At 36.6% G+C, this 26,587-nt stretch overlaps 1 protein-coding gene across 2 annotated transcripts in view; it reads right to left on the bottom strand.

The window, feature by feature from the left end:
* Nucleotides 1-26,324, bottom strand: part of RC3H1 (ring finger and CCCH-type domains 1) — a gene marked incomplete at both ends in the record, with an annotated part of 34,660 nt that extends 8,336 nt beyond the window's left edge. For both annotated transcript variants that reach the window (XM_084250853.1, XM_084250854.1), the window contains 13 exons: nucleotides 795-947; nucleotides 4,614-4,781; nucleotides 5,270-5,637; nucleotides 8,401-8,615; nucleotides 8,916-9,197; nucleotides 10,749-10,861; nucleotides 12,432-12,550; nucleotides 13,204-13,336; nucleotides 17,219-17,419; nucleotides 20,833-21,008; nucleotides 21,750-21,989; nucleotides 22,664-22,784; nucleotides 26,094-26,324. In XM_084250853.1, coding sequence (XP_084106979.1) covers nucleotides 795-947; nucleotides 4,614-4,781; nucleotides 5,270-5,637; nucleotides 8,401-8,615; nucleotides 8,916-9,197; nucleotides 10,749-10,861; nucleotides 12,432-12,550; nucleotides 13,204-13,336; nucleotides 17,219-17,419; nucleotides 20,833-21,008; nucleotides 21,750-21,989; nucleotides 22,664-22,784; nucleotides 26,094-26,324 — 2,520 coding nt within the window. The remainder of the gene's footprint in view (nucleotides 1-794; nucleotides 948-4,613; nucleotides 4,782-5,269; nucleotides 5,638-8,400; nucleotides 8,616-8,915; nucleotides 9,198-10,748; nucleotides 10,862-12,431; nucleotides 12,551-13,203; nucleotides 13,337-17,218; nucleotides 17,420-20,832; nucleotides 21,009-21,749; nucleotides 21,990-22,663; nucleotides 22,785-26,093) is intronic.
* Between the last annotated feature and the right edge of the window lie 263 nt (nucleotides 26,325-26,587).

Below are 26,587 nucleotides of genomic sequence, written 5' to 3'. Positions count from 1 at the left end.
CAGTCCAGCACTCAACCACTGCGCCACCAGGGGAAGCCCAGATTTTTTGTATTTTGATGGTACACATGATGTATGTACACACACTTGCAGAAGTGTGAATCTATGCCCTGAAACATACATATTGTACATCAATGCTATAAACAAATGTACTTTTTAAAAAGTTTTGAAAGAACGAGAACTGGGCCTCCCTGGTGGTACAGGCAGTTGAGTGCAGCGCTGTGAAGCTGTCCTCAGCCTCTGCAGTGCCAGTTTGATCCCTGCCGGCCGTGGAGATACCCACATGGTGAGCAGACCTCTCCTGTCTTTGGTGAATCCTCTCACCCTCCTGCACATCTGGCCTGTATCCTGATTCTTGTATAAATAAATTAAAAAAATAAATAAATAAAAGAACAAAACTAACGAAGCATGAAGATTAAAGAGTGATATATTTTACGTTTGGGTATTTAGATAAACTGATACTACATTATATTTTGTTAAAAAACAAAACAGCATAAGCATAATGCATTTCAGTATACCACAGCCCACTTGAAACTAAGAAGTAATTCTGGCTCAAGCACTACTGTTGTTCACTAGATTCAACTTAGTTGTTTAAACTTCAGAGTTGTAAGACCTATACTTTTTTTGGAGAAGAAATTCAAGATCTTGATTAATTATGTAAAATCATTTAATTTTGTTTTACACAATTGTTGGGTAAATACTGGCTCCACAGAAACATCTGTTTTTCTTTGTTTAGTAAGTATTAAGATTTTTATTTCTAAATTAAAAAAATAATTTGGCTAAGTTATTATACCTACCATCATTTCCACACTCCCTGCCGCCACAACATCTTTGGGTTTTGCATCTTTGGTTCCAATGTAGGAGCCGATGGTGTCACATGACCAAGGGGAGTACTGGCTATAATCATTTCCTTTGTATTTTCCAGCTACCTTCAAGTCTTCATCCAAAAACTACAGATGGGGAAAAAAAGGGAAACAAAATAAAAAATGGTTTTATGAGTAACAAGACAATGAATTTCTTAGAACATCATGCTGAAACAACCTGATGGTTTTCTGTCATAAGCAGATTTTTGTAGGTTATGAAAAATATAAAACAAGGATGATGTTTAACCTTTATGCTTTGTTAACAAAAGGATTAAAAGGAAGTATCTCAGTATCTTTCAAGGAATGAAGCTAGAATTTTTTGTATGTTTCCCCTCCTCTTCTTCACAAGATAAAGTCAACACTTAAATATGTAACAGGTCATATTGTTATAGTTAACTATGTTTCTTTCAGTAACATTCCTGGCAAACATGAGTATTAAAAACTAAAGTTAATTCTAAATGTTCTTTATTGTACATATATTAACTTTTCTAGTGAAATCTCTTTACTAGCAATAATTCGTATCTTGAAATAACTTTTGCTCCTCAGAATGATCCAATGAAATGAAAAGGATAAGATATGTAATGTTCTTTTCTCAGGATGAGTTTTTAAATTATATAACAGACAAATAGCTAGTCCAGGTCTACTGTATTTTTACTAAAATCGTAACAGTCCAGTGCCTTCCTGGAGGCTCAAGGGATTAAATTTCAGCATTATGAAGCTATCTGCAGTCACTGAAGCATGAGTTAGATCCCAGGCCAGGGAGCTAACCCACACGGCGCAGCAGACCTCTCCTGTCTCACCGGCTGCTCCCCTCAGCACTGTATTTCAGTAGATCTGCCTGTGCTGCTCCCCACTCTGTCTCTGGTGAATCCTCTCACCCCCCAGCATCTCTGGCCTATACCCCAGTTCTTACAGGCATAAAAAAATAAATCTTTAAAAAATATATATGCATAATTATAGCTGAAGGGGTATGAACAATTAACAATTCAAAATAAAGATCAACAGAGCAAAAACTGACTTTTTAAAAAGACAAAATTGATAAATCTCTAGCAAGACTGACCAAGAAAAAAAAATATTACTATGACAGAAATGGAAAAATGAACACTACAGACTGACCCCACAGACATCAAAACATTCATTCATGATAATTAGTATTATCTTGTAGAAATGCAAAGATTACCCCCTCACCTGCCATTATAGTTAAACTGCCTTGTAGTATATTAGTCAGATTTTCCAAACAACTTTACCTCAGTGCTATGGGTTTTTTCCACTGACTTTCACTACCTATATATAGCTTGTCTCGCCTATTCTTTTTTTTTTTTTTATAGAGGCATGCTTTATTTATTTGTTTGCTGGTTTGTTTGTTTGTTTTGTTTATACATGCACTGGGTACAGTCAGAAGCGCTGGAGGGTGAGAGAATTCACCAGAGCCAGAGCGGGGAGCAGAGCAGGCAGAAGGACCGAAGTACACTGCTGAGGGGAGCAGCGGGCGGCAGGAGAGGTCTGCCGCCATGTGGGACCCTCCTCCGGTGGCCGGGGAGCAGCCGGGGATCGAACCGGCGCCGCAGAGGCCGCGGGCAGCTTCGCAACCCAGCGCTCAACCGCTGCGCCACCGGGGAGGCCCTCTCCTATTCTTTGAATCAACTTTAACACCATCCTTCCTAACTGTGAACAAAGATAACATAGTGGCATTTGGGACAAAATGGATGGACCTTGAAATGATTATGTTAAGTAAAATTAGCCCAAAAGTAAAAAACAGGTATTATGTGGACTATAAACAAAAAAATATACACAGGCAAAGTACAGTAGGAATAAATCTTGAATTCAGTGAAAGAATATAATAGGTTACCAAAGGGAACTGAGGAAAGAGGGGAAGGGAGGCAAATGGGGTATAGGCCTAGGAGGTTTGATAAAGGGTGAATGGAAGATGTGCACATACCTAGAAGCAATAATGTAACCCCCAAAAATAAAATTAAATGAAATCTTAACAACAAATACTGTATGGGATTGAGGGCTGGGGCTGAGTTCTGAGATAAGAAAAAAATAACAACCTTAATTTGGCTAACAGATTATCTTGTTAATGCAATAATAGAACTAAGGTTATATGTTACTACATCATCAATATAGTTTTATTTTGATCACTTGCTCAATAATATTTACTTCTGCTGTAATCACATGTATTTTGTACATTTTTATTTATTTATTTATTTATTTATTTTGTTTATACATGCACTGGGTACAGTCAGAAGCGCGGGAGGGTGAGAGAATTCACCAAAGCCCGAGCGGGGAGCAGAGCAGGCAGAAGGACTGAAGTACACTGCTGAGGGGAGCAGCGGGCGGCAGGGGAGGTCTGCGCGCCATGCGGGCCCCTCCTCCAGTGGCCGGGGAGCAGCCGGGGATCGAACCAGCACTGCAGAGGCCGTGGGCAGCCCCGCAACCCAGCGCCCAACCGCTGAGCCACGGGGGAGGCCCTATTTTGTACATTTAAAATCATTATTCTGAGGGCCTCCCTGGTGGCGCAAGGGGTTGAGATGCAGCACTATGAAGCTATCCACAGCCACTGCAGCATGAGTTCCATCCCTGGCCAGGGAGATGACCCACATGGCACAGCAGACCTCCCCTGACTCGCCTGCTGCTCCCCTCAGCAGTGTATTTCAGTCAATCTGCCTGTTCTGTTCCCCACTTTGTCTCTGGCAAATCCCCCCCACACACACACACACAAACACCTCTGGCTTGTACCTCAGCAGTTCTTGTATGCATAAATAAATACATTTTAAGAAAAAAAAAAAATCATTATTCTGAGAAGAGCTCCATGAGCTTCTACCAGATTGCTTGAGGGACTCCTAGCAAACAAAAAAGTGAAATTCTTAAAGGAAGACTATTCCCTTACAAAATAAGACTCTTGTCCACCTTATCAAATAAAAAATTCAGACAATCACATTAAAAAATATAAACATCTGAAATTAATTTCAACAATAGGTATTATTAATCTAATACATACAAAGTATTATCATTTCAACATGTAATTAATAGAAAAATATTAGTGAAATGGTTTTCTTTTGGGGGATAGTAAATCTTCAGATCTAGTACATATTTAATAATTAGCGTGCACCTAAATTCACACAAGTCACATTTTAAAGTGCTCAACAGCCACATGACTGACTAGTGGTTATCATACTGAGTAAGCACAGATTCAGAATTCAGTACAATGCTAATAAAAATTACAGCAGATATTTTTGTAGAAATCAACATACTGAATCTAAAATGTGTTTGGAAATTCCAAATATCAAGAACAGCAAACGTAATCTTGAAAGGAGACATATAGGAAAACACACACCACACCACATATCAACACACATTATAAAATTACTAAGACAATGTGGAACTGGTACAAGGATAGAGAAAAATACCAATGAAACAGAAAAGAGTCCAAAAATATATATATATAGTCACCTGACTATGATAAAGGTGACTGTTAGGCATTGGGGAAAGGATGGTGTTTTCATTAAATGGTGCTGGATCAATAAAATCCTTTGGGAAGAAAAATAGATCTTGAGTACTAATACACTATATATAAAAATAAAATCTAGATGAACAGTAGACCCAAATGTGAATAAACAATAACACCTTTAGGAAAAAAACACGAAAATATCTTCATAACCTTGGGAATTGGCAAAGATTACTTAAACAGTATATAACAACCCACCGATATAAAGAAAAAAACTTAAATGAGACAAAAAATGAAGTACTTACTTCCTCCTGATGGAAGGTAGGAGGTAATGTTGGTGATGGTGCAAAAGGAGGTGGAGAAATGACCTTTCTTTCCTCTAGCTGGGCCATTATTTCTTTCCGTCTGCGATGCAGCTCATCTAGGCTAGGATGGGGCTGCGGAGGAGGAGGAAACCGGCTATAAGAAGGCTCCTAAAAATGCAAAGATTAAAATTGAAAAAGAATTATGGAATACATTAATTCATTCAGCACCTACTTTAAATAAGCAGCAGCTTGTATACCAGTCCTAACATTTGGTAATCCCAAGACTTTTAATAAAACAAAACAAGGCAGAACAAAAATCTAAAAAAAACTTTCAGAAATTCCTAAGAGCTAAGTTTAAATATCCTTTTCTTGACCAGAGACCATTAATTTTCAAATAGATCTAAAAATGTTAATAAAACTATCTGAAGTTCAGAAACTAACAGGATAGAAAACTTTTTCCCCTTTAATGAGTTTAACTTAAAAAAAAAACAACAACAAACCTACCCAATTTATGAAGGAGGGAAAAAAAACAGTAAGTTTTCTTATTCAAAAAAGAATTGATCAGGATTATTACCATTGCAAAAAAAGTTTTTAAAAAAATCACGGTAAGCAACTATCTACTTGTATCTATGTAATAAGACAAAAATACAGCATACTCTCATGTATGGTCTGATCTGAGTTGGATGAGGAGCCACTGGATAGTAACCATCCATTTGTTGATATCTTTCTCTGGATTCTGGTACATAGGACGGTACTGCTGCAGCTGGAATTTCAATGGGAATAGGACTTTCTCGGAAAATTTCCTCTCTCCCATAAGACTGAGCAGGGTATAGTCGACGGCCGTCATAGTGTGGAGGGTACATAGGTGGGTATTGTTGTGGCTGTGTGCCATACTGAGAATTTACTACACGATCTTGGAGGTAGGGTGGATAATGATCCAAGTAGGGAGGACCAGGTTCAGGTGCAGATGGTGGAGGTCGGACAAAGCGGGACACACATTGTGGTGGTGGAGTATAGTACATGCCTGTACAATATAAAAGAGGAACCAAAAGCAATAATAAGCCAATCTAATTTCCTAAGTAAGACTTTTCCTTTCTAAATATTTCAGTACTCAAAATTTTTAACAATAATTAACAATCCACTCATTCCTTTAGATGTTCCCCCCTTTTTATGTAGCTTTATGAAAAATAACAAGCAAAAATTATCCCTAAAAATCATTGAAAACAACAAATCTGCCTATAATCTATCATAGTAGAGTGGTGTCTCAATACATTGACTATTGCAATGTAAACACTGGAGAGTAAACTGCATTTCTTTGGGGGTCCCACAAATCATTCTTGAATGAGTTTTGAATGTGAAATTTAGTTAACTGGAAAGAGATATGGTGCACAAAGGGACCATTCTGCTGGGCAGACCCAGTAGATACTGCCTAACTTTAGAGTTCTTGAAACAATAATTGTAGCAGTAGTTTCTCCATTTCCAGGCTGATACTCAAAATGATCTGGTCTTGGGGCTGGCAATTAAGACATTCCTATTTCTAAATACTTATTCACTGACAAATGTGTTTTCTTTGGTCAGTATTGGGACTCATTCCTAGAGGTCTAATGTAAGCCTGCTTCTCCAGTACTCATTGTGTAAAATACCTAAATACCCTGTATTAAAACTCTTGATGCTTTACAGAGCTAGAATGATTTCTGTTATCTATAATCAAACTCTGACTGACAGTGTACTTAAGATTATCTCAGCAAAAGCAGTTAGTTTCTCCTTATTGGATGGTCTAAAAGAGGATATAAATCAACTTTAATGATATTTTTACATGTATCAATAATGTCATTATCAATTTTAAGCTACACTTTTAACTACAGAAGGCATTTGTGATTCAAAATTAGGACAGGGCCTCCCCGGTGGCGCAGCGGTTGAGCGCTGGGTTGCGAAGCTGCCTGCGGCCTCTGCGGCGCCGGTTCGATCCCCGGCTGCTCCCCGGCCACCGCAGGAGGGTCCCACATGGCGCGCAGACCTCTCCTGCCGCCCGCTGCTCCCCTCAGCAGTGTACTTCGGTCCTTCTGCCTGCTCTGCTCCCTGCTCTGGCTCTGGTGAATTCTCTCACCCTCCCGCACTTCTGACTGTACCCAGTGCATGTATAAATAAATAAATAAATCTTTACAAAAACAGACAAACAAATAAATATAAATAAATAACATGCCTCTATTAAAAAAAAAAAAACAAAATTAGGACAGTCTTAAAATTAAAGAACTGGAGAGCACCTTTAATCTATCCCAGTTTAAAAAATAACACTATTCTGTCTTTGACAGAGATCTAATACTTTAGTTTAAAAAAAGTGGGGTTTTTTGTTTTTTGATTGTATATATGAAATCTCGGTCATCTCCTTTCCTTCATTCTCCATACCTATCATATAGTCTCCTTAATCCTTCAGACTCTACACTCTCAATTTTGCAATCCATTTATTTATGGTCAACATCATTATTGTAAGGGAACTAAAAAGCAAAACCACAATAAGATGTTATCTCACATTGTGAGAATGGCCTACAACAAACAAGTGTTGGTTGAAAAGGGTGTGGAGAAAAAGGAACACTAATTCACTGTTGGTGGGAATGTAAATTGGTGCAATCAATGAAAAATGTTAAGGAGATTTCTCAGAGAAATGCCATTTGATACAGCAATACCACTCATACATATTTTTCCAAGAATATGGAAACACTAACACAAGAGGATTTATGGGTTCTGATGTTTATAGAAGCATTATTTACAATAGCCAAGATATGGAAATCAACCTAAATGCACTACTGGGTAACGATATTTTGGTATACAGGGTCAGTAGAATGCTACTCAGCTACACTGACTTTTGGGACAAAATGGATAGATCTTGAGATTATTGTGCTAATAAGCAAAGTCAGAAAATGAAAGACAAGTATCAGATGGTTTCTCTCATTTGTGGATTATAAATAAAGAAAACAAACTAGCAAGACACAAAAATAACATAATCTGTGGAAACTATGGTTATCAATGGTGTGTGTTTGTGTAACACAGGGGTAAGTTAGTGTATGGGCACTGGAACTTTGGTAGAGGGCAAGTGAAGCATGTGTATATGCTGATGTGTGAAGTTGTGTCTCAAACTTATATATGGCATATCAGTATAATCTGATGGGAATAAAAATAATTTATAGCCATTATAATATTCGTTTCTTTTTTGTTTGTTTGTTTGTTTGTTTTGTTCATACATGCACTGGGTACAGTCAGAAGCGCGGGAGGGCGAGAGAATTCACCAGAGCCAGAACAGGGAGCAGAGCAGGCAGAAGGACCGAAGCACACTGCTGAGGGGAGCAGCGGGCAGCAGGAGAGGTCTGCGCGCCATGTGGGACCCTCCTCCGGTGGCCGGGGAGCAGCCGGGGATCGAACCGGCGTTGCAGAGGCTGCGGGCAGCCTCGCAACCCAGCGCCCAACCGCTGCGCCACCGGGGAGGCCCTCGTTTCTTTTTTTTAATGCTTAAAGAAAATTTTGGTCAGGAAGATACATACTACCTTACACAGGCAATTTCCACTATCTACTTGGCTGATTTATTTCCATAAATATGTGAACATATTTAATATATAATTTTTAGTAGATTATTTGCTTTTTATAGTTTTGCTACTTCATCTTTTTTCATACTATTTAGTTGCTTATAAAATGCTTTTACCAAAGTATTAAAAGAAGTTTTTAGTAGGAGACGACTCAGATAATTCTCTTAAGTCCTAAGAAAAGTGAGTGACATAAAATGAAAGAGTATTACCCTGATGATAAGGTGCTGGTTCAAATGGTGGAGCAGCTCCGCGAGGATCCTGATAATAAACATCTGCCTGCTGAGCTGGATATAACTGAGAGCCTCGTGATACCATCTGAGGTGGTTTGGTGACAGGCATAGGTGGAAGGTCTGCTGGTCCCCTTGGAGGTACAGGATGTGGATTCACAGGTAAGGCAGAAATACTCTTGGGGACAGGTTCTAGCCTAGGGACATAAGATTCTGAAAGTCAAGTTTAAGGTTTCCAAAATACTTCTAATGAATGCAAAATGTTAAAGTAAAAAACAGCAACAATTAAGTAAACATATTTCTTTTAATTGTCATTTCTTCTATAAAGTGTGCAAACTTGGATCTTCTTTCTCCTATGCTAATTATTTCTTAAAAAGATAGTATAGGAAAAAGAAAAGAAAATCACCAGAGCCTTTTTTAAAAAACAAGACAATGATTATTTTTTCCTTCTCTACTTTTTTCATAAAGAAGAACAAATAAGAGGAAAAATGACGTACAGGTCAGGAGGGGATCCAGGGGCACTACTGCTCAGGTGATCTATCTTTCCTGGTTTCAGACTAGAATCGTAGTTGGTGTCTGTCCCTCGTGGAATCAGCTTTGTTACTGTGTTCCCTGCTGATACAATTCCATTTGGCAGAGCAGGGGGTTTTCTGTTAGGCAGATCCACTGCACCTTCATCTGGAAGTATAGCTGCTGAAGGCAGGCCCACTTCATTAAGTTGACCCAAAGAGGCACTCAGGGGTCTTCTGGGAACCAGGCGCTTATTCATTTTACGGAATCTAAAAAACCAAAGGCACACACCAAAATCTAGTATTATGAAAGCAAAACCAAACCAATCATTAAAATAAATATAAGAAATAGGTACAAAAAGATTACCAGCACATTATCAAGTATAAAATTTCTTATAACGAGTATTTGTAACATAAATCATGCTAATTAATATCTAGACTATAACTAATATTTATTGAAATTTCTATTTCAAAAACTTATTAGAAAAGGGTTAGAAAAATCTTCAGAAGTTTTGGGAACATTCGACATTAATGTCCCCTCAAATGCTTTAGTAACAGTGAGCCAGTATTAAAAAATTAAGAATAAAATAAAAAGCCAGTGTGCACTAAGAAAAATTTACCAATTCTAGTAAAAACTTACAAATACCAAAATTTTGGATTTAAAAAATATTAATATATGAGATATTTCTGCTATCTTTGTCAAATTTAGTGTCAGTGTTGTATTGGCTTTAAAAAAAAAGATGTTTTCTTTTTTTTAATTCTCTTTTTTTAAAGATTTATTTATTTATTTATACAAGAACCAGGGTACAGGCCAGATGAGTGGGAGGGCGAGAGGATTCACCAGAGACAGAGCAGGGAGCAGAACAGGCAGAATGACTGAAATACACTGCTGAGGGGAGCAGGGGTGAGACAGGAGAGGTCTGCCTCAACATATGGGACCCTTGCCGGCCGGACGGAATGGAACTGGTGCTGAAGAGGCTGCGGACAGCTTCACAGCACGGTGTTCAACCGCCTGCGCCACCAGGGGAGGCCCTGTTTTCTTTTTTTCTAGTATGTGTTGCAAACTTTATCATCAGAATTACCTACTCCTTGAAATTTGAAAACATCTGTGAAACTGAGTCTAACTAAGTAATTTCTTAAAACAGAGAAGTGGACAAATTTTTCCATTGGAAATGCATTATTCAATTAGTCAATATCAGTTAAAATTGATGAAAATTCTTAGAATTAGAACTTTTTAGATAGTGAAAATAACTCATTTCTAAACTGAGTCAACCATAAATCATTTTCTATTTATAAGCATGATATAATGAAAGAAACTAGTTTTCTTTCTTAAAATTCAGTATTGTTTTCTAGAACATACCATTTATTGCAGATAATAAAGATAATACAATCACTTACTGCATTTTTTATTTTGCTTCTTTTTACTTATCTTTTTTCCTTTTGTGTATCTCATTGGTGGCAAATTGTTCTACTCAATACTTCTCCCTTATTCTTTTTTAAGATTTATTTATTTATGCATACAAGAACTGGGGTATAAGCCAGAGGTGCAGGGAGTCAGAGGATTCACCAGAGACAGAATGGGAAGCAGAACAGGCAGATTGACTGAAATACACTGCTGAGGGTACCAGCAGGCGAGTCAGGAGAGGTCTACTGCGCCACATGGGTCACTTCCCTGGCTGGGGATTGAACTCATGCAGCAGTAGCTGTGGATTGCTTCATAGTGCTGATTTAACCCCTTGCACTACCAGGGAGTAGTGAGCCCCCAACATGTCCCTTATTCTTTAACAAGTTATAGGCTAAATCTAAAATCTTCACACTTACTTTTCCAGTTCCTCCTGTGAGTGTGCAAATGTACAGCTGGCTCCACGAGGACATCCTCCTCTCTGCTTCATATCTCGACACATGTATGTTTTATATTTACTGTGCTGTGGAGGCTAAGACCAGATGAAAATATTAGCCACTTAAAAAAAAAACACCACACATGTAAATTTTGTGCAGCCATTTTAGGATCTTTATTGTATAGATGAATAAATGAAATAAATTCACATACCTATCTACATTACATACAGCAAAAATGATGGAACTCATTTTATCTAAAGTCTCAGAGTCCAAAAACAGATTAACTAAAAAGAATGTAGTCATGGATTTTTCTGATGTTGGCATTAATTCTCAAACATATAGCATCACACAAATTCTTTTTCTAATTTTCTTTTTATTTATATATTTTTTACATCATTTTTCATTTTTAAATGTTTGCTTCCCACCCTGCCCCAAAAATTCTTGATTAAATATCATGAGGGTTCTATGATCTACTCTCCAGGTTTTTTAACAAACAAACCGTTGGCATTTAGGACTTTCAAATGTTTAAACTGTTCTAATATTTGTTTTGAGCAATGTTCAGTATAGCTATATGTGTAATGATGTTTTCCTTTGTTTAACATCACAAATCTACAATAGGCCCTACAAAGTAAGAATATTCGATAACCAATTCTTGACTCAGAGAAGAATACATCAGAACTTAAAATAGCTCTAAAGATACAAATGAAATTTATTACTTATAATGTACTACTTACAACATGAGAGATAAGGTAAGACAACCTATTTGGTAGTTAAGAGATAACAAGCACAAAACCACATTAAATAAAATTTAATATATATTTTCTCTTATTAGTCTTAATTATTTTTGTTATTTTCTTCATGACATTTAATGGAACAGTGAGTTAAAAATAAGTTTCTCTTTTCTTTTATTTCTTCATAAAACAAAGCTCTCCCCTGTGCTTAGCATGATTAGGAAAATCAAATCTACATTATTCTACCTAGCAGGATACTTTTTGTATTTCCTGTCTTTCAAGGATAAAAGGAATATTGACAAATATATTGTTAATATTTATGAGGCAGATAAATAACCACGTTTTAATTTCTCAAACTTAGTAGTACAAAATATAAGACTTAATGACTCTAACATAAATCCTAAAGGCAAAACAAAATTATTGGGAATAAAATGTAAAGTTCTGGCCATAACATATATTATTCTATTTTATTGCCTAATAATATTTAATTTTTTTAATTTCAGGAAATTTTACCCACTGCCATAACATTATGAATGAAGAATTTTTAAATGCTAACACAGAAAAGTATAAATATGTAAACAGTATCACAAATATACAGAGCATTAGCACTAAAACATATACACCTATGGTTAAACTGAAATGCAATTATAACCAAAGAAAATAATCTTTTTTAAATGAGATACCTTTTAGCACAGAATCATTCTGTTATATCCAATGTGAAATGTGACTCTAGCACATTAGATCAACAAGGATTATTTCATTTCAGTGTTGGCTAGATTAATACTAGGCTAATTCCAATAATCTGTTAGCCATACTATGTTAATTTAGTTTCTATAATTAGACTCTCAAAAAATTCCCATGATCTGGCTGGCTTACTTTGTACTTATAAGAATATCCATAGTAGCCTATTTCTAAGTTTCAAACTGTTCTTTACCTGCTGTTGGTCTGCTCCTTTTTTGCTATGATTCTGAATATAATCAACCAGCCCATGTACCACTGTACGCACAGCAACCAGCCCATTTTCTAGCTGTTCCCAAGTAGGAGGAGGAGCATCTACACAATAAACAAAGAGATTTTAAATTATGCTACTCAATATTTCTCCCAACATTAAATCAATAAAGGTGTTAGGATTAGCACTGATGTGAAATCAAGCTAAGCTCCATACAGTCTTTCAGATAACTTATTCACCTAAACATTTTAAAGAATGAATATATATTTTTAAAGCTAAGGTTGCAAAGTAAAATAACCACAGGGACAGGGAATGTAGCAAAAAGGAATTCAGTGGGTTAGACAACAAATCCACTAGAATCTTAGTGTTGGGATGAGAACAGAAAATAATCTGAACAAGAGGATGATCTGGATAGTATGTTTCACATCTAAAGTTATGGTTACTATTCAACTTCAGCCAACTATTGTTATGTGAAGATGCAAGCCTGGCATTGCTAGATATATCATTTTGTGATGAAAGACACAAAGAATCTACTTTCCTGGCAAAACAAGCAGCACAGTTAAAAGTTTTAAATAAATATTAGTTAAAGTAATAAGGAGATAGATGGACAAGATTGGAGCCAGAAATTTAAAATACTATAGAAAAGATCTGGAATAACTACTCTGGAAAATTCTAGGTGACAGTAACAGAACATAATTAAAAGAATCATTGAGCAGTGCTGAGGCACACAAAGGGTAATTAAGTTCTTTGGGTTTACCTGGACTAGGGTCAATGTTTGCTAACAGCTCCAAATGGGGTCTTAGTCGGTTCAAGTTTGCTGGATCTCCAGTCCGCTGGAGAGCAATTGTTAATTCCTGAACACTTTGTGCAAAAGAGGCTGGGGTCTGCAACTTAAAAAACATAAATATTAACTTTCCTAAATGCCGGATAATCCTTTAAAAATAAAGACTCTTTACAATAAACATACAATTATACAATAATTATACAATTATAAATAAATATAATAATGGTAATCACAATCACTTTTGCAATTTATTAAATTTAATTTCAAACCTATCACACTTTGGCCAGATTCAATTACCTGCTACCTGAATCCTGCATTTCTCAATATCCAGTTTGGTATATTGTACAGTCTATTCCCTCTGCTGCCACAGTCCTCAAATGTTGGACCTTTTTCAACCCCTCAATTTAGAAGTTCTCTTTCCAATCTGTTTGTCTAACACTATGTTAGCTTAGTTCTGGAGGCCCTTCCAAATAACTGAACTTTGCAATATAGTCTACAGATAAACATTATATAATAGCAAAAGCAACAAAATAAATGAACTTATTTAAACAAAATTTGAGTTCAGGTTCTAGATACAAGATGATCGCTCTGGCCATAATCTTACAAACTCAATCTGAATCCATCTGTTACATGGAATAAATAATTCCATGAGTTCACTCAGTTCAAAAATATCCTATACTGATTTGGGATTCTTGGAACTAATTAGGGTATACTAGTTGTATACCCACCCTAAGGTTTAATGACACACATCATTGTGCTGAATTCCCTAAGCTGTTCATACACATGACCTTTAACAGGGGGGAGGGGAGGAAAATGACAGTGATGAACTATGGGGGCTTACAGAGAGCCTTTAGTTTTCTATGCTGTTTATTAATATAGATGAGAATTTTTCTTCCCCAAAAGGTCAATCTATAAGAGGCAACTTTAAAAAAAGCATACATTTATAAAAACACAGAAAAAACACAATTATCACTAAATGCTGACATGCTTTTATTCATCTTTCACTCACTCACTGAGCCTTTCACTACCAAAGCCAAGATTTGAAGTTCTAAGCCCTCAACAGGATTTATGGTCTGTGACTAGAAGTGAACCCCCACCCCCCCACAAAAGATTCAGGCTTCATCATCTTCAAAGCATCTTCTGGAACAAAGGCATTATAAATGTTCCTGAAGCATTTGGTTAGGATTTGTTCCAATCACAAAATGGTGTTACTATCAAAGAAAATAATTAAACAAATACAAATAATACTTTTTAAAATTCTGGTTATATAGATTTACAAAAATAAATAGTAACATTCAAATGTTGAAGAACTTAATTCAACTACCACTTAACAGCCACTTCCTTTCTTATTCATTATACCTTTTAAATGCGAGACTTTTTTTTTTTTTTACTTTTTATGCTTTTAGTTTTTTTCTTAATTAGTATTGGTTTACATCATTGGAGGTGTATTAGAAATATAGGTTCTCCCCCCTCAGATGCTGTTACCACACTGCACATACCACTAAGACACCCATAGCTGACCACCATAGTCCACTGTGCTCCCTGCCCACCTTGCTCTCCTCACTCCCGCTTCCCCTCTGGTAGCCTCAGTTCTATAGTCAGCTAACCCACATGGCACAGCAGACCTCTCCTGTCTTGCCCGCTGCTCTCTTCAGCAGTGTACTTCAGTCAATCTGCCTGTTCTACTACTCACTCTGTCTCTGGTGAATCCTCTCACTCCCCCTGCCACCACACCTCTGGCCTACACCCCAGCTCTTGTATGCATAAATAAATCTTTTTTTTTTTGTAAAAAAAAAAAAAGATGTATTTATTTATACAAGCACTGGGTAGTCAGAAGCCTGGGAGGGTGAGAGAATTCACCAGAGCCAGAGCGGGAAACAGAACAGTCAGACTGACGAAGAAAGACACTGCTGAGGGGAGCAGCGGGCTCAGCAGGATAGGTCTGTAGCGCCATGTGGGACCCTCTCCAACGGCTGGGGATTGAATCGGTGCTGCAGAGGCTGCAGACAGCTTCGCAGCCCAGCGTTCAACCGCGAAGTCACCAGGGGAGGCCCTAAAAAAACCTTCTTGTAGAATATTTATATAAGCAAGATAAGTTTCTATTCATTGGAAGAAAGCTACTCCTTTAAGAAATCATTACTATGGTTTTATTCAGTTATAGACAGTTACATAATTATAGGACTTGCAGGTAAAAATTAGGTTAAAGGGAACTCTTCTAGAGAAGGATGGAATATATATAGTAGTGAAATTTATGCAAAATGAAGTTATCAAACACATTTCCCAACTCTCTTTTGATGTCAATCTACTACTCACACAAATAATTTTGTATTTGTGAACAGCAAATAAGGGGGGAAAGGGGCAGTCCAAAAATAATGTGGAAAGAGGTGGAATGGTTAAGAACATGGATTTTAGAGTCTGAATGCCTTGAACTCAAACCCAGCTCACTTATTACCTATATGATACTGAAGAAATGTACTTAGCTTCACTATCTCTGTATAAAAGTAATAATGCCAGGGTTGTTGGGAAAATTACTGAATTATTTAAAACCATCAGGCACATAATAAAATCTATGTATTAATTATTATGTATTTAGGCCTACTCTTATATATTGACCTTATTTCTCAAATGAAATCTAAGGTATAGTTTAATGGATAATCATCTCTGGTTATAAATAAGGTAAAACAAAGAAAAATTTAAAATACTATTAATGAACATAATATATTTTACATGGCACTAAAGACTTTTTATACAGCAAGACTTTTTTTTTAAAAAATAGATATTATCCCCCCCCCTTTTTAAAAAGATTTATTTATTTATTTATACAAGAACCCGGGTACAGTCAGAAGCGCGGGAGGGTGAGAGAATTCACCAGAGCCAGAGCAGGGAACAGAACAGGCAGACTGACGAAGAAATACACTGCTGAGGGGAGCAGCGGGCGGCAGGAGAGGCCTGCGCGCCATGTGGGACCCTCACCCAGCGGCCGGGGATCAAATCGGCACTGCAGAGGGAAGCCCTATATAGCAAGACTTTTTTTTTTCTTAAAAAAAAAAAAAAAAAAAAAAAAAGATTTATTTATTTATTTATTTATTTATACATACATGCATACATACATACATACATACATACATAATACATACATACAAGCACTGGGTACAGTCAGAAGCATGGGAGGGTGAGAGAATTCACCAGAGCCAGAGCAGGGAGCAGAGCAGGCAGAAGGACCGAAGTACACTGCTGAGGGGAGCAGCGGGCGGCAGGAGAGGTCTGCGGCCATGTGGGACTCTCCTCCGGTGACCGGGGAGCAGCCGGGAATCGAGCTGGCGCTGCAGAGGCCGCAGGCAGCTTCACAACCCAGCGCTCGACTGCTGCGCCACCGGGGAGGCCTATAGCAAGACTTTTTAATGTAACAAGACCATAAAGTCTTATTACAGTATTACTCTAGTTTTAAGAGAACTAAATATATATAGCTCTTAGAGTCAGAAGTAAATGGAACCTGACCTGTAGTCACGTGTACTCTAATGATGTTTTCATCATAACAACAAATAAAGTAGAAATAAGTTTACCAAAAATATGATCAAACTTAGAATGGTTGGTAACTTACTACATGAAATTATTCTGGCTAAGAATCATAAGAAACCTCAATGCGTACATCTTCCAGACTACTGAATGCTTCAGGAACACAATAAAGGCATTTAGAAATGGGTTTAACTAACACACTGATCAAAACTCAGAGAAAAATAAAAGAACAGGAACAAAGGCAGATAGAGACTTTCAAAAGAATGAGAGTACACTGAATAAAGCATGATAACACTTATCAAATCTTTATCTGGTATTATGATTATATGTTATTATGATTTGATTAACCTGATATGACACTCAGAGAATATAACTTACAAGAATATACAATATTCACTTAAACATATTTGTTAAATAAATGAATTATCAAACTTCTAGGATCAATTCTAAGAAGGAACAAAAAAGGGTCTACCTTATCAATGATGGACTGCATATGAGACTTGTGAGACTGGTCTCCATAAAGCAATGAGGACCACTGGTCTGGTGCAATTCGTAAGCCTGCTTCCATAGCAATCTGCACTATCTGGGAGTCATGTTCTCGCCGCAGTGCTTCATAGGTTCGGAATTCTTCTTTCAGCTGCATCAAAGAAGAGTCTTCATCACGTTTGGTAACCTAGTAAGACACACACACACAATCTTATAATGGTTTAGGCAAGAAACAAGGTGGTTTTATATTTTATTTTTATATTTTATATGACCAGATACAGATAATCTTCAATACAACAAAAACATTTCTTTTAGCAACAATATTAAGAGTAAAATGGAATACACTGTTTTGTCAGTACAAATTTTCCCCTTCAGGAATTTCAAAATTTTTTGGACCAGGTCTTACAGAAAGAAATGTATGAACACATGATGGAATGAAATCCAAACATTAACAAAGACACACAGTTTAATGTGTATGGTGCAGTTTTGAAAATAAAATATTAAGTACAATTATTCTGAAAAACATTGTATATTCTACTCCACAGCTGTGGTATTACTCTTGGGCTTGCCTGGCTTTGAGTTAGCTGGTACTTGTAACTGAAAGAGTTTCATATGCTTGTGTGATTCTAAAGATTACTGATTTGTAGTTGGCTTAATTTTCAATGGAATTTTGTGGGTTGGGGCCACCATCAAAAAGTATGGCTTTTGGGCCTCCCAGGTGGCGCAGCGGTTAAGCGCTGGGTTGCGAAGCTGCCCGCAGCCTCTGCAGCATCGGTTCAATCCCCGGCTGCTCCCCGGCCACCAGAGGAGGGTCCCACATGGCGCACAGACCTCTCCTGCCACCCGCTGCTCCCCTCAGCAGTGTACTTCGGTCCTTCTGCCTGCTCTGCTCCCCGCTCTGGCTCTGGTGAATTCTCTCACCCTCCCCAGCTTCTGACTGTACCCAATGCTTGTATAAATAAATAAATAAATCTTTAAAAAAAAAAAAAAAAAAGTATGGCTTTTGAGATGCTGGACTACAATAATCGTAAAGATGATAATAATACTAATTGATCACTTAGTATATGCAGGTCAATGTTGTTACCTTATTAACAGTTATATTACTGCATTAACTCATTTTATTCTCTAAATTTGTTGAGGTTGGTATTTTAATTATTACCTGCAATAAGTCACATTTTAGCTGGAATTAGGCCAAAGACTCAACATAGCAAAGTAAAATAATTCCAGACCAGGATTACCTATAACCTCTTACTATATTTTGGACATATTATGTCTGGTTAGCCTTTTATTCAGATAATGACTCTAGGTAGGTCCACTGAAAGACCAAATAGCTAAAACACCAAAAACTAAATGTATTTTGCCCCTAAGCAAAGGCAAATCCAAAGAGTTTATGTATGAAAATAACCCCTCAATATAGGCTAGCCCTCATTAAAATGTGGTATATACTTTTTATATGATATACCGGCTCCCTAGACTTGACTCTTGATGTTGTCTTTAACTAAAAACAATGAAGGATTTCCAATGGATGCAATGTCTAAAGTCCTGGATCTCTAATGGCCTAAGAATAACCAGAAATATCTACTCTACAGCTTGAAAAGACTTTTCAAATGAAAATAAGAGAGATACTTAAAAAAAAAAAAAAAAAAAGCCAGAACACAGATAAATTGACAGATAAACCTGAAAGTAAGTATGGAAATGTAGTCTGATTTGAATTCCCTGAAGATGATGAAATGGATACTGATAGACATTCGACACTCTACTATAGTAAATTAAGTTTGAATATGGACTTTTTTTCTGATGACACAAGTATCTTGTCATATATGAAACTGTAATACAAATCACCATCAAAAGAACAAAATGGGTGGCTAATGAAATAAAGAGAAATAATCATCACCCAAGTAAAATATAATTTACTTTAAAAATTTCCAATTTTTAAAAGAACTATTAATGAATTTAATGAGCATCAAAAGAGGTTCATTTTGTGAGTATTTTGGAGTTTTTTTAGCCCCTATTATTCTTCACAGGTTGGATTTTTCTTTGTTTTTTAAGCTTCCTATATGGTATTTGTTGATGGAAAACAAATTGAAGCAGACAGATGGGCATTCTGAAATGTACTCCAGTGCTATTATAATCATTTCAAGGCCTCCCCGGTGGCGCAGCGGGTTGAGCACAGTATTGTGAAGCTGTCCATAGCCTCTGCAGTGTGGGTTCGATTCCCGGCGGGCCAGGGAGTGTCCCACATGGTGTGGCAGACCTCTCCTGTCGTGCCCGCTGCTCCCATCAGCAGTGCTTTCGATCTGTCTGCCTGTTCTGCTCCCCACACTCTGTTTCCTCTCACCCTCCTGTGCCTCTGGCATGTACCCCAGCTATTGTATAAATTAAAAATAAATCTTAAAAAAAAATCATTAAAAAAAATTGAAGATATTTAGGAAAAATCTAGAGCAACTGAAGTTATTATGACTAAAGGTTCTGACAGTTCCAGAGGTATCCTAAAGAAAAAGAGGTAAGTGGATACTTTTCTATAGTCTACACCCCACTTTTAGTATATAATCTAACTCTAGAAAGAAACAGCATTATATAGTCATTTTATTTAAATTTTTTAAAATAAATGTAGAATTTTCTGTTTTTGTGAACAATTTTATCCTTTCTCAGAAAATAATATACTAGAATAATAGTTAATGTGGGATTTTTTTAGTTTGAGTCACTGGTGACAGAATATGGTGATCTCAGGAAAGAATTTTCTTATGTGGATGAATAACAAGTTTTTTATTTTTAATTTTTAAAAAACGAGTTATGTATTTATGCATACAAGAACTGGAGTACAGGCCAGAGGTATGGGGGGTAGAAGGATTCACCAGAGACAGAATAGGGAACAGAACAGGCAGACTGATTGAAATACACTGCCGAGGGGAGTAGAGGGTGAGGCAGGAGAGGTCTGCTGTGCCATGTGGGTAGCTCCCTGGCCAGGGATTGAACTAATGTTGCAGTGGCTGCAGACAGCTTCATAGGTTGCGCCTTAACCCTTTGTGCCACCAGCGAGGCCCTGAATAACGAGTTTTTAGAGACATGTTGCCTTTGTCTGTATTGTCTTGTTACATGCTGCCAGAAGCAAGAAGTTCTGACATTATATGAGCTATAGTGGGCACCAATGTTTGAAGTATTACTGATTTAATTTGGGATACAAAAGACTATGTTCAGCATTACTATATATACTCAAACTGAAATGGCAAAAGGAGCTCTAGTACTGTATATATGGAATTTTACCTGAAGCAAATAGCCAAATAAAATTCATTTTTGCTTCAATGACTCTCTTCACACCAGTTCTGCTCATGGTCTTGACTGGAAACTGACACAGCTTATTTGTTTCTTGGAATACAAAAATCTATAAGCCTCGGTCTGATCTATTGATACATTGTTCAATAACAAACAAAATTCAAAACAACAGGATTTAAGTATGATAGGTACCATCAACTTTAAAAGAAAAAAGCTGAAATCTTCTGAAAAAATAAAGACAATTTTAGTAAATTCGAAGTTTTTACTATTCAAGTTTGGGAATGGACGATGTTTCCTTTTAAGTTGAAATCTGACAAAGGTTTATACCTTGAAGCAGGAGGCTCTATAAAGGAGCTGGACAACATGCCCAATGCTAGTTTTAGAGGCTTGAGGAAACCGTGGCTCCAACCTTTGCACCACAAAGAGAACCAATACTTTTCTTGACAAAGCAGAACCATCTTCTAACGCCAGCAGAACCAGCTTTAAAGCTTCCTCCTGCATTGCTAAGAAAAAGTTGGACAAAACAAAAAGTTATCACTTGCAGAGAGATAAATCTATTTAAAATGGAGGGGTTATACTAGGTATAATAAATCAGGAGGAAAAAGACAAATAATTTTATTCATATGTGGACTATTAAGAAGCAAAACAAGGGAACAGAAAAACTAAGCCCATACAACCCTTGAAATCTGATTTCAGAACTGAGGTTACCAGAAAGGGAGGGTGAGAAGTGGAGAGGGTGCCCCAAGGATTATAATAGATGATTAAGTGGTGTAGTTACATTTTAAGAGGTAAGACCCTATACCACTTAATCACATACAGTGTTGTAAACCAGAATTTCCATAATTAAAAATGATAAATTTATACAAAGATAGATCCAGATAGTACCCCAAAAATCCATTCATTACAATCTTGCAGGTACCACTTAATCAGAAGACTACACAATAACAAATATTTACAGTTACACATCTTAATTGTTTGGGACAAATTCTGTACTGTATTCTATATATTTTAAGAAAGCAGATTAAAAAAACTAATACAATACTTCTACAAAATTGTATGTTTGGCATTAAAAGTTTTAAATACTCTGAAAAACACAACGTATTGCCCAAGTCATGATTGTCAAATGGGATAGTACCTGGTAATAACAGAATATTGCAAAGAACTAGCCCTTGTACATTACTTGTTAAGTTCCTGCACATCATACTTTTAGAATCACCAGTAAATATCAAACTTTAATTACATACCTGGTCCAAGGAACTGGCAACCCCTAGCCCTGACTGCTGCCCAAAGATTGGAAGAGAGTTGCTGAGGATTCTGGTGTTGGAGAATGAGCTCTGTGACTGTTCGTTCGCCCAAAGATCGAGCGGCCCTCATGGCACGAATCCTGCCTTCTTCTTCCACTAGTTGACAGTGGACCAGAGTCACCAGCTTCCTCTGCATTGGGCGACTCAGAACACTCTGAGTGGTGCTATTCAGACCCACTCCTTTAAGACAGTAAAAGGTCATTTCAAGGTTACAATGCATTTTACAGAACAGAAGCACTTCCTTCTGATGGGCTGATTGACTTATGGATATGAGAATAGTCCAGGTTTGGCTATAATATTTAAACAATAATATTACATGAGTAGAACACTGTTTGCATTTTTGAAAGTATAAGAAAGCTGTTATCTCATGTAAATTTAACACTGATGGTATTAAATGTACCATTATTCATTTTAATCATGGAGGAATACAGAGGGGGGAAAAAAGACCAGACAGCATTAACAATTAGCTTAAAACCCAAATACTGAGGTCATAACAGTTCTGTAAGGTTATTTTATTATGGTTAATCTTATTAACTTCCCAGTGAAATAACAAATGCAATAACTTTCAATTTTATTACATCCTCAGTAGCACACAATAAAGTGAATAGAAGGAATACAATTCAGGGTTGTTAAATGATGGAGTACCCTTTTGAAACAACTATTGTATTTGCATTTACCTGTGTAATACATTCAAATGTTTCCAACATCACATAATCTCTAAATTAGTACCAATAGGTTTAGTTTTATAACAAATGTCTTTCATTAAACTTTCATTTATAGCCCACCATTTTAATGGTAATAATAGCAGCTTTAATAAAACACTTTCTTAGCATGAATAATTGCATCAGATTTACCTCTAGCACTGCTGAGTGGTTTCAGATACAATGCTAATTCTTCTACACATTTCTTGGCTTCCTCATAATGCTTTGTGTCTTCAACCCCACTACACAAAGTAATGGGCTGCTGCTCAGGGACCTACAGGTCAAAAGATCTATTTGAGTGCTTACTAATTTATTAAACAAATATCTTATTGTATACTTTATGCTCTGCTACTCTTAAGTAAGCCTGGTTCCATCAAAACTCACTAAATTTCTGAGTTCTTTCAAAACACCTTGTCTATACAAACACAATTTATAGCATATTTTTGTTTCTGTATCAGCTTTGAGATATAATTTGCATATCATATAATTAACCACTTCAAGATATACAAATCAGTACTTTATAGTATATTTATAGCTGGGCAACCAACACAATTTTTGAAGAATTTTCATTACCTCCAAAGAACCTTGAATTTTAACTGCCACCCACTTCCAGGTTTCCTCCTAACCCCCCAGCAGCCCTTGGAAAACACTCATCTATTTTCCGGCTCTATGTATTTGCCTATTTGTTCATTTTATATAAAAACCAAAAATCATGGAATCATACAGTAACTTCCAAAGTACATTCCCACCAGCAATAAATGAATGTTTCTGGTGTTCTATATTCTCGCCAGCATTTGGTGTTTTTCAGTGTTTTGGATTTTAGTTAATTCTAATTGGTGCATGTGGTGTCTTACTGTTTTGAATTGCAATTCTTTCATGTCAAAGGATGTGGAGAAATTTTTTACTTACTCATTTGCCATCTGTATTATCTTCCTTGGTGAAGTATCTGTTCTAATAATATTCTTTATTATTGAATTATAAGAGCTCTTCACTATTCCAGACACAAGTTTTATTTATTTTTCTAAATCAAATATGATTTACTTTATTTTCTCCCATTCTATAGGTTCCTTCACTCTCAAGATGATGCTATTTGAAGCAAAATGTTAAATTTTGACTTAGTTCAATTTATCTTTTGTTCCATGTACTTCCTGTGTCATATAAAAAAATACTGCCTATGACAAGGTCATGACGATTTACAAATATTTTCTTCTAACAGTTTTAGCTTTTACATTTATCTTTAGTTCTTTTACGAATTAATTTTTGTTTTTTATTTTTTTTTATTATTTTTATTTTTTTAATTTTCTAGAGGCATGTCTTATTTATTTATTTATTATTTGTTTGTTTGGTTTATACATGCACTGGGTACAGTCAGAAGCGCAGGAGGGTGAGAGAATTCACCAGAGCCAGAGCAGGGAGCAGAGCAGGCAGAAGGACCGAAGTACACTGCTGAGGGGAGCAGCGGGCGGCAGGAGAGGTCTGCACACCATGTGGGACCCTCCTCCGGTGGCCGGGGAGCAGCCGGGGATCGAACCGGCGCCGCAGAGGCCGCAGGTAGCTTCGCAACCCAGTGCTCAACCGCTGCGCCACCGGGGAGGCCCTACGAATTAATTTTTGTATTGGTATGTGGTAGGGGTCCAAACTCATTCTCCTTCATGTGGATATTCAGTTTCCCCAGCACTATTTATTGGAAAGACTCTCTTTTCCCTACTGAATGGTCTTGTCAACCCTGTCAAAAATAATTTGACAATGCATATATATGTATGTGTATATATATGTGTATATATCAAAGCACATATATGTCAAATATATGCACATCTGACACACACATACATATGGATACATATATGCATATGTCATACACATGTGTCATGCACATATATGTGATATGTCAAAGCATATTTAGCTATATATATATATCTATATCTTTATTTCTGGACTCTATTCTATCCCATTGATTTAAATGTTTTTATGCTAGCCCTGCACTGTCTAGATTACTGTATGTTTGAGATTTCAAAATCAAGAAGTATGAATCTCCCACTTTGTTCTTTTTCAAGATTGTTTTGGCTATTTGGGGTCTTTTATAATTCCATTTGAATTTCAGGATTTTTTTTTTTTCTCTGTTTCGGGGGGGGGGGGAAGAGCACCACTGAGATTTTGACAGAGCTTACACTAAATCTATAGATTTCTTTGGGCAGTATTGGCATCTATATATTAAGTCTGCCAATGCATAAACAGGTGATATCATTCCATTTATTTACTCCTTTAACTTCTTTCAGCAATGTTTTGTAGTTTTTAGTGCACAAGTCTTTCAATTCTATCACTAAATTTATTCCTAAGTATTTTATTCTTGTTGATGCTACTATAAGTGTAACTGTTTTCTTAATTTTCTTTTGCATTGTTAGTATACAGAAATGTAACTGGTTTTTACATGCTAATATTGCATCCTGCAACTTTGCTTAATTATTTATTAGTACAACCAGTTTTTTTAATGGAAATCTTTACAGTTAAAATCTTTACAGGCTATTGGGCCTTCCTGGTGGCGCAAGGGGTTGAGAGCCGCACTGTGAGGCAATCTGTAGCCTCTGCAGCATGAGTTAGATCCCCAGCCGGGGAGCAACCCACATGGCACAGTAGACCTCTCCTGACTCGCCCGCTGCTCCCCTCAGCAGCATATTTCGGTCAGTCTTCCTGTTCTGCTCCCCACTCGGTCTCTGGTGAATCCTCTCATCCCCGCCCCCCACCACATCTTTGGCCTGTTCCCCGGCTCTTGTATGAATAAATAAATCTTTAAAAAAAATAGTGGCTATTATGCATTATTAAAATGTCCTGTCCTCAACGTTTATAAACATTTGTTGTTTTAGTTTAAGATATGAAAAATAGTAGTAGGGTCAGATTCCAAAGTTCCACTATATTTTTTCAGAAAAGTATTTCTGATAAAACTATGGTCCTTTAGACTCACACTAAACAAATTAATTTTGTGAGAATATTTAAGTGCCTCCCTTAGCTTTGTGAAGTCTTCTGAAGACAGTACTGACTCTAATTGAGAACACTGGGATAAAGCTTTCAAAATATTACCTTTATAATTAGCAGATTAACTTTTATATTTAGGTACCTGCAAGTATTTGCTCCAGCTCTAAATAAACAGTTCTCCAAAGTGGTGTCTATAATTTTTGTCATCTTCGTCATCATTTATTTTGGTTAGTGTTTACGAAGTAAAATCACCTGAAGTAGTTTTTTTCTTGAGTAAAATGCAATGGTTTTATGAATTTTTTGATATTAAGAGGCTCTTAATATCATGCAGTCATTAAAAGGTTATAACTTACCTCTGAGATTCTCTAGTGATCTCAACAACTAAGGTTGTTGAGAAAGTCTGACTGCTCATTAAATTATATTAATGTACTGTAACTGAGAAACACAGCATTACCACAATAAAGTTTTTAAATACTAAATTAAAGGACTGGCACAGCACTAAACTTTATTATTTAAAAGAAGGCAATGTTACTCACTTTTAATTCAAAGGGTTTATTTCAGAAGGATAATACACAAAGAAAAATTAAAAAGTATAACAAGTCACCCATCTTACCTGAGCACCCACCAGCTGCAGCAATGCTGAGTTCACAGGGAGGAGCTCTATGTCTGTATTGATAGTGGTCTGGTCAAATGGGCAAGCCTTGCGGTGAAGTTTATTCAGGCACATTTTGCAGACAGTATGGCCACAACCCAAACTGATGGGCTTTCGAATTGTTTCGTCGAAAGTCTGAGTGCAAATTGGGCAGGAGAGGAAATCCGTCCATTGTGGAGCTTGTACAGGCATTGCTTCTGGAGTTACAATTCACTAACACACACACACACACACACACACAAATCTAAAGCAAAGATTCCACTGGAATCAAAATCTTTGAAAAAGTTTTTTTTTTTTTAAATATGTTCTGTAGATACAGTCAGCACATAGTGTGAAATATAACCTGAAAAAGAAAAAGAAAAAAAAAAAATGAGTGCATCCCTTAGAGTCAAGACATAAGTCTCTAAGGTTTATTTAAGTCTGTGACTATTTTCTATTTAAAAAGTTATTAAGGG

Source organism: Talpa europaea (genome assembly GCF_964194135.1).
Source record: "Talpa europaea genome assembly, chromosome: 12".
In the NCBI taxonomy this organism is placed as follows: Eukaryota; Metazoa; Chordata; class Mammalia; order Eulipotyphla; family Talpidae; genus Talpa; species Talpa europaea.
The sequence above is the reverse complement of the archived record's forward strand: the minus strand, read 5'-3'. Positions and strand labels throughout refer to the sequence as shown.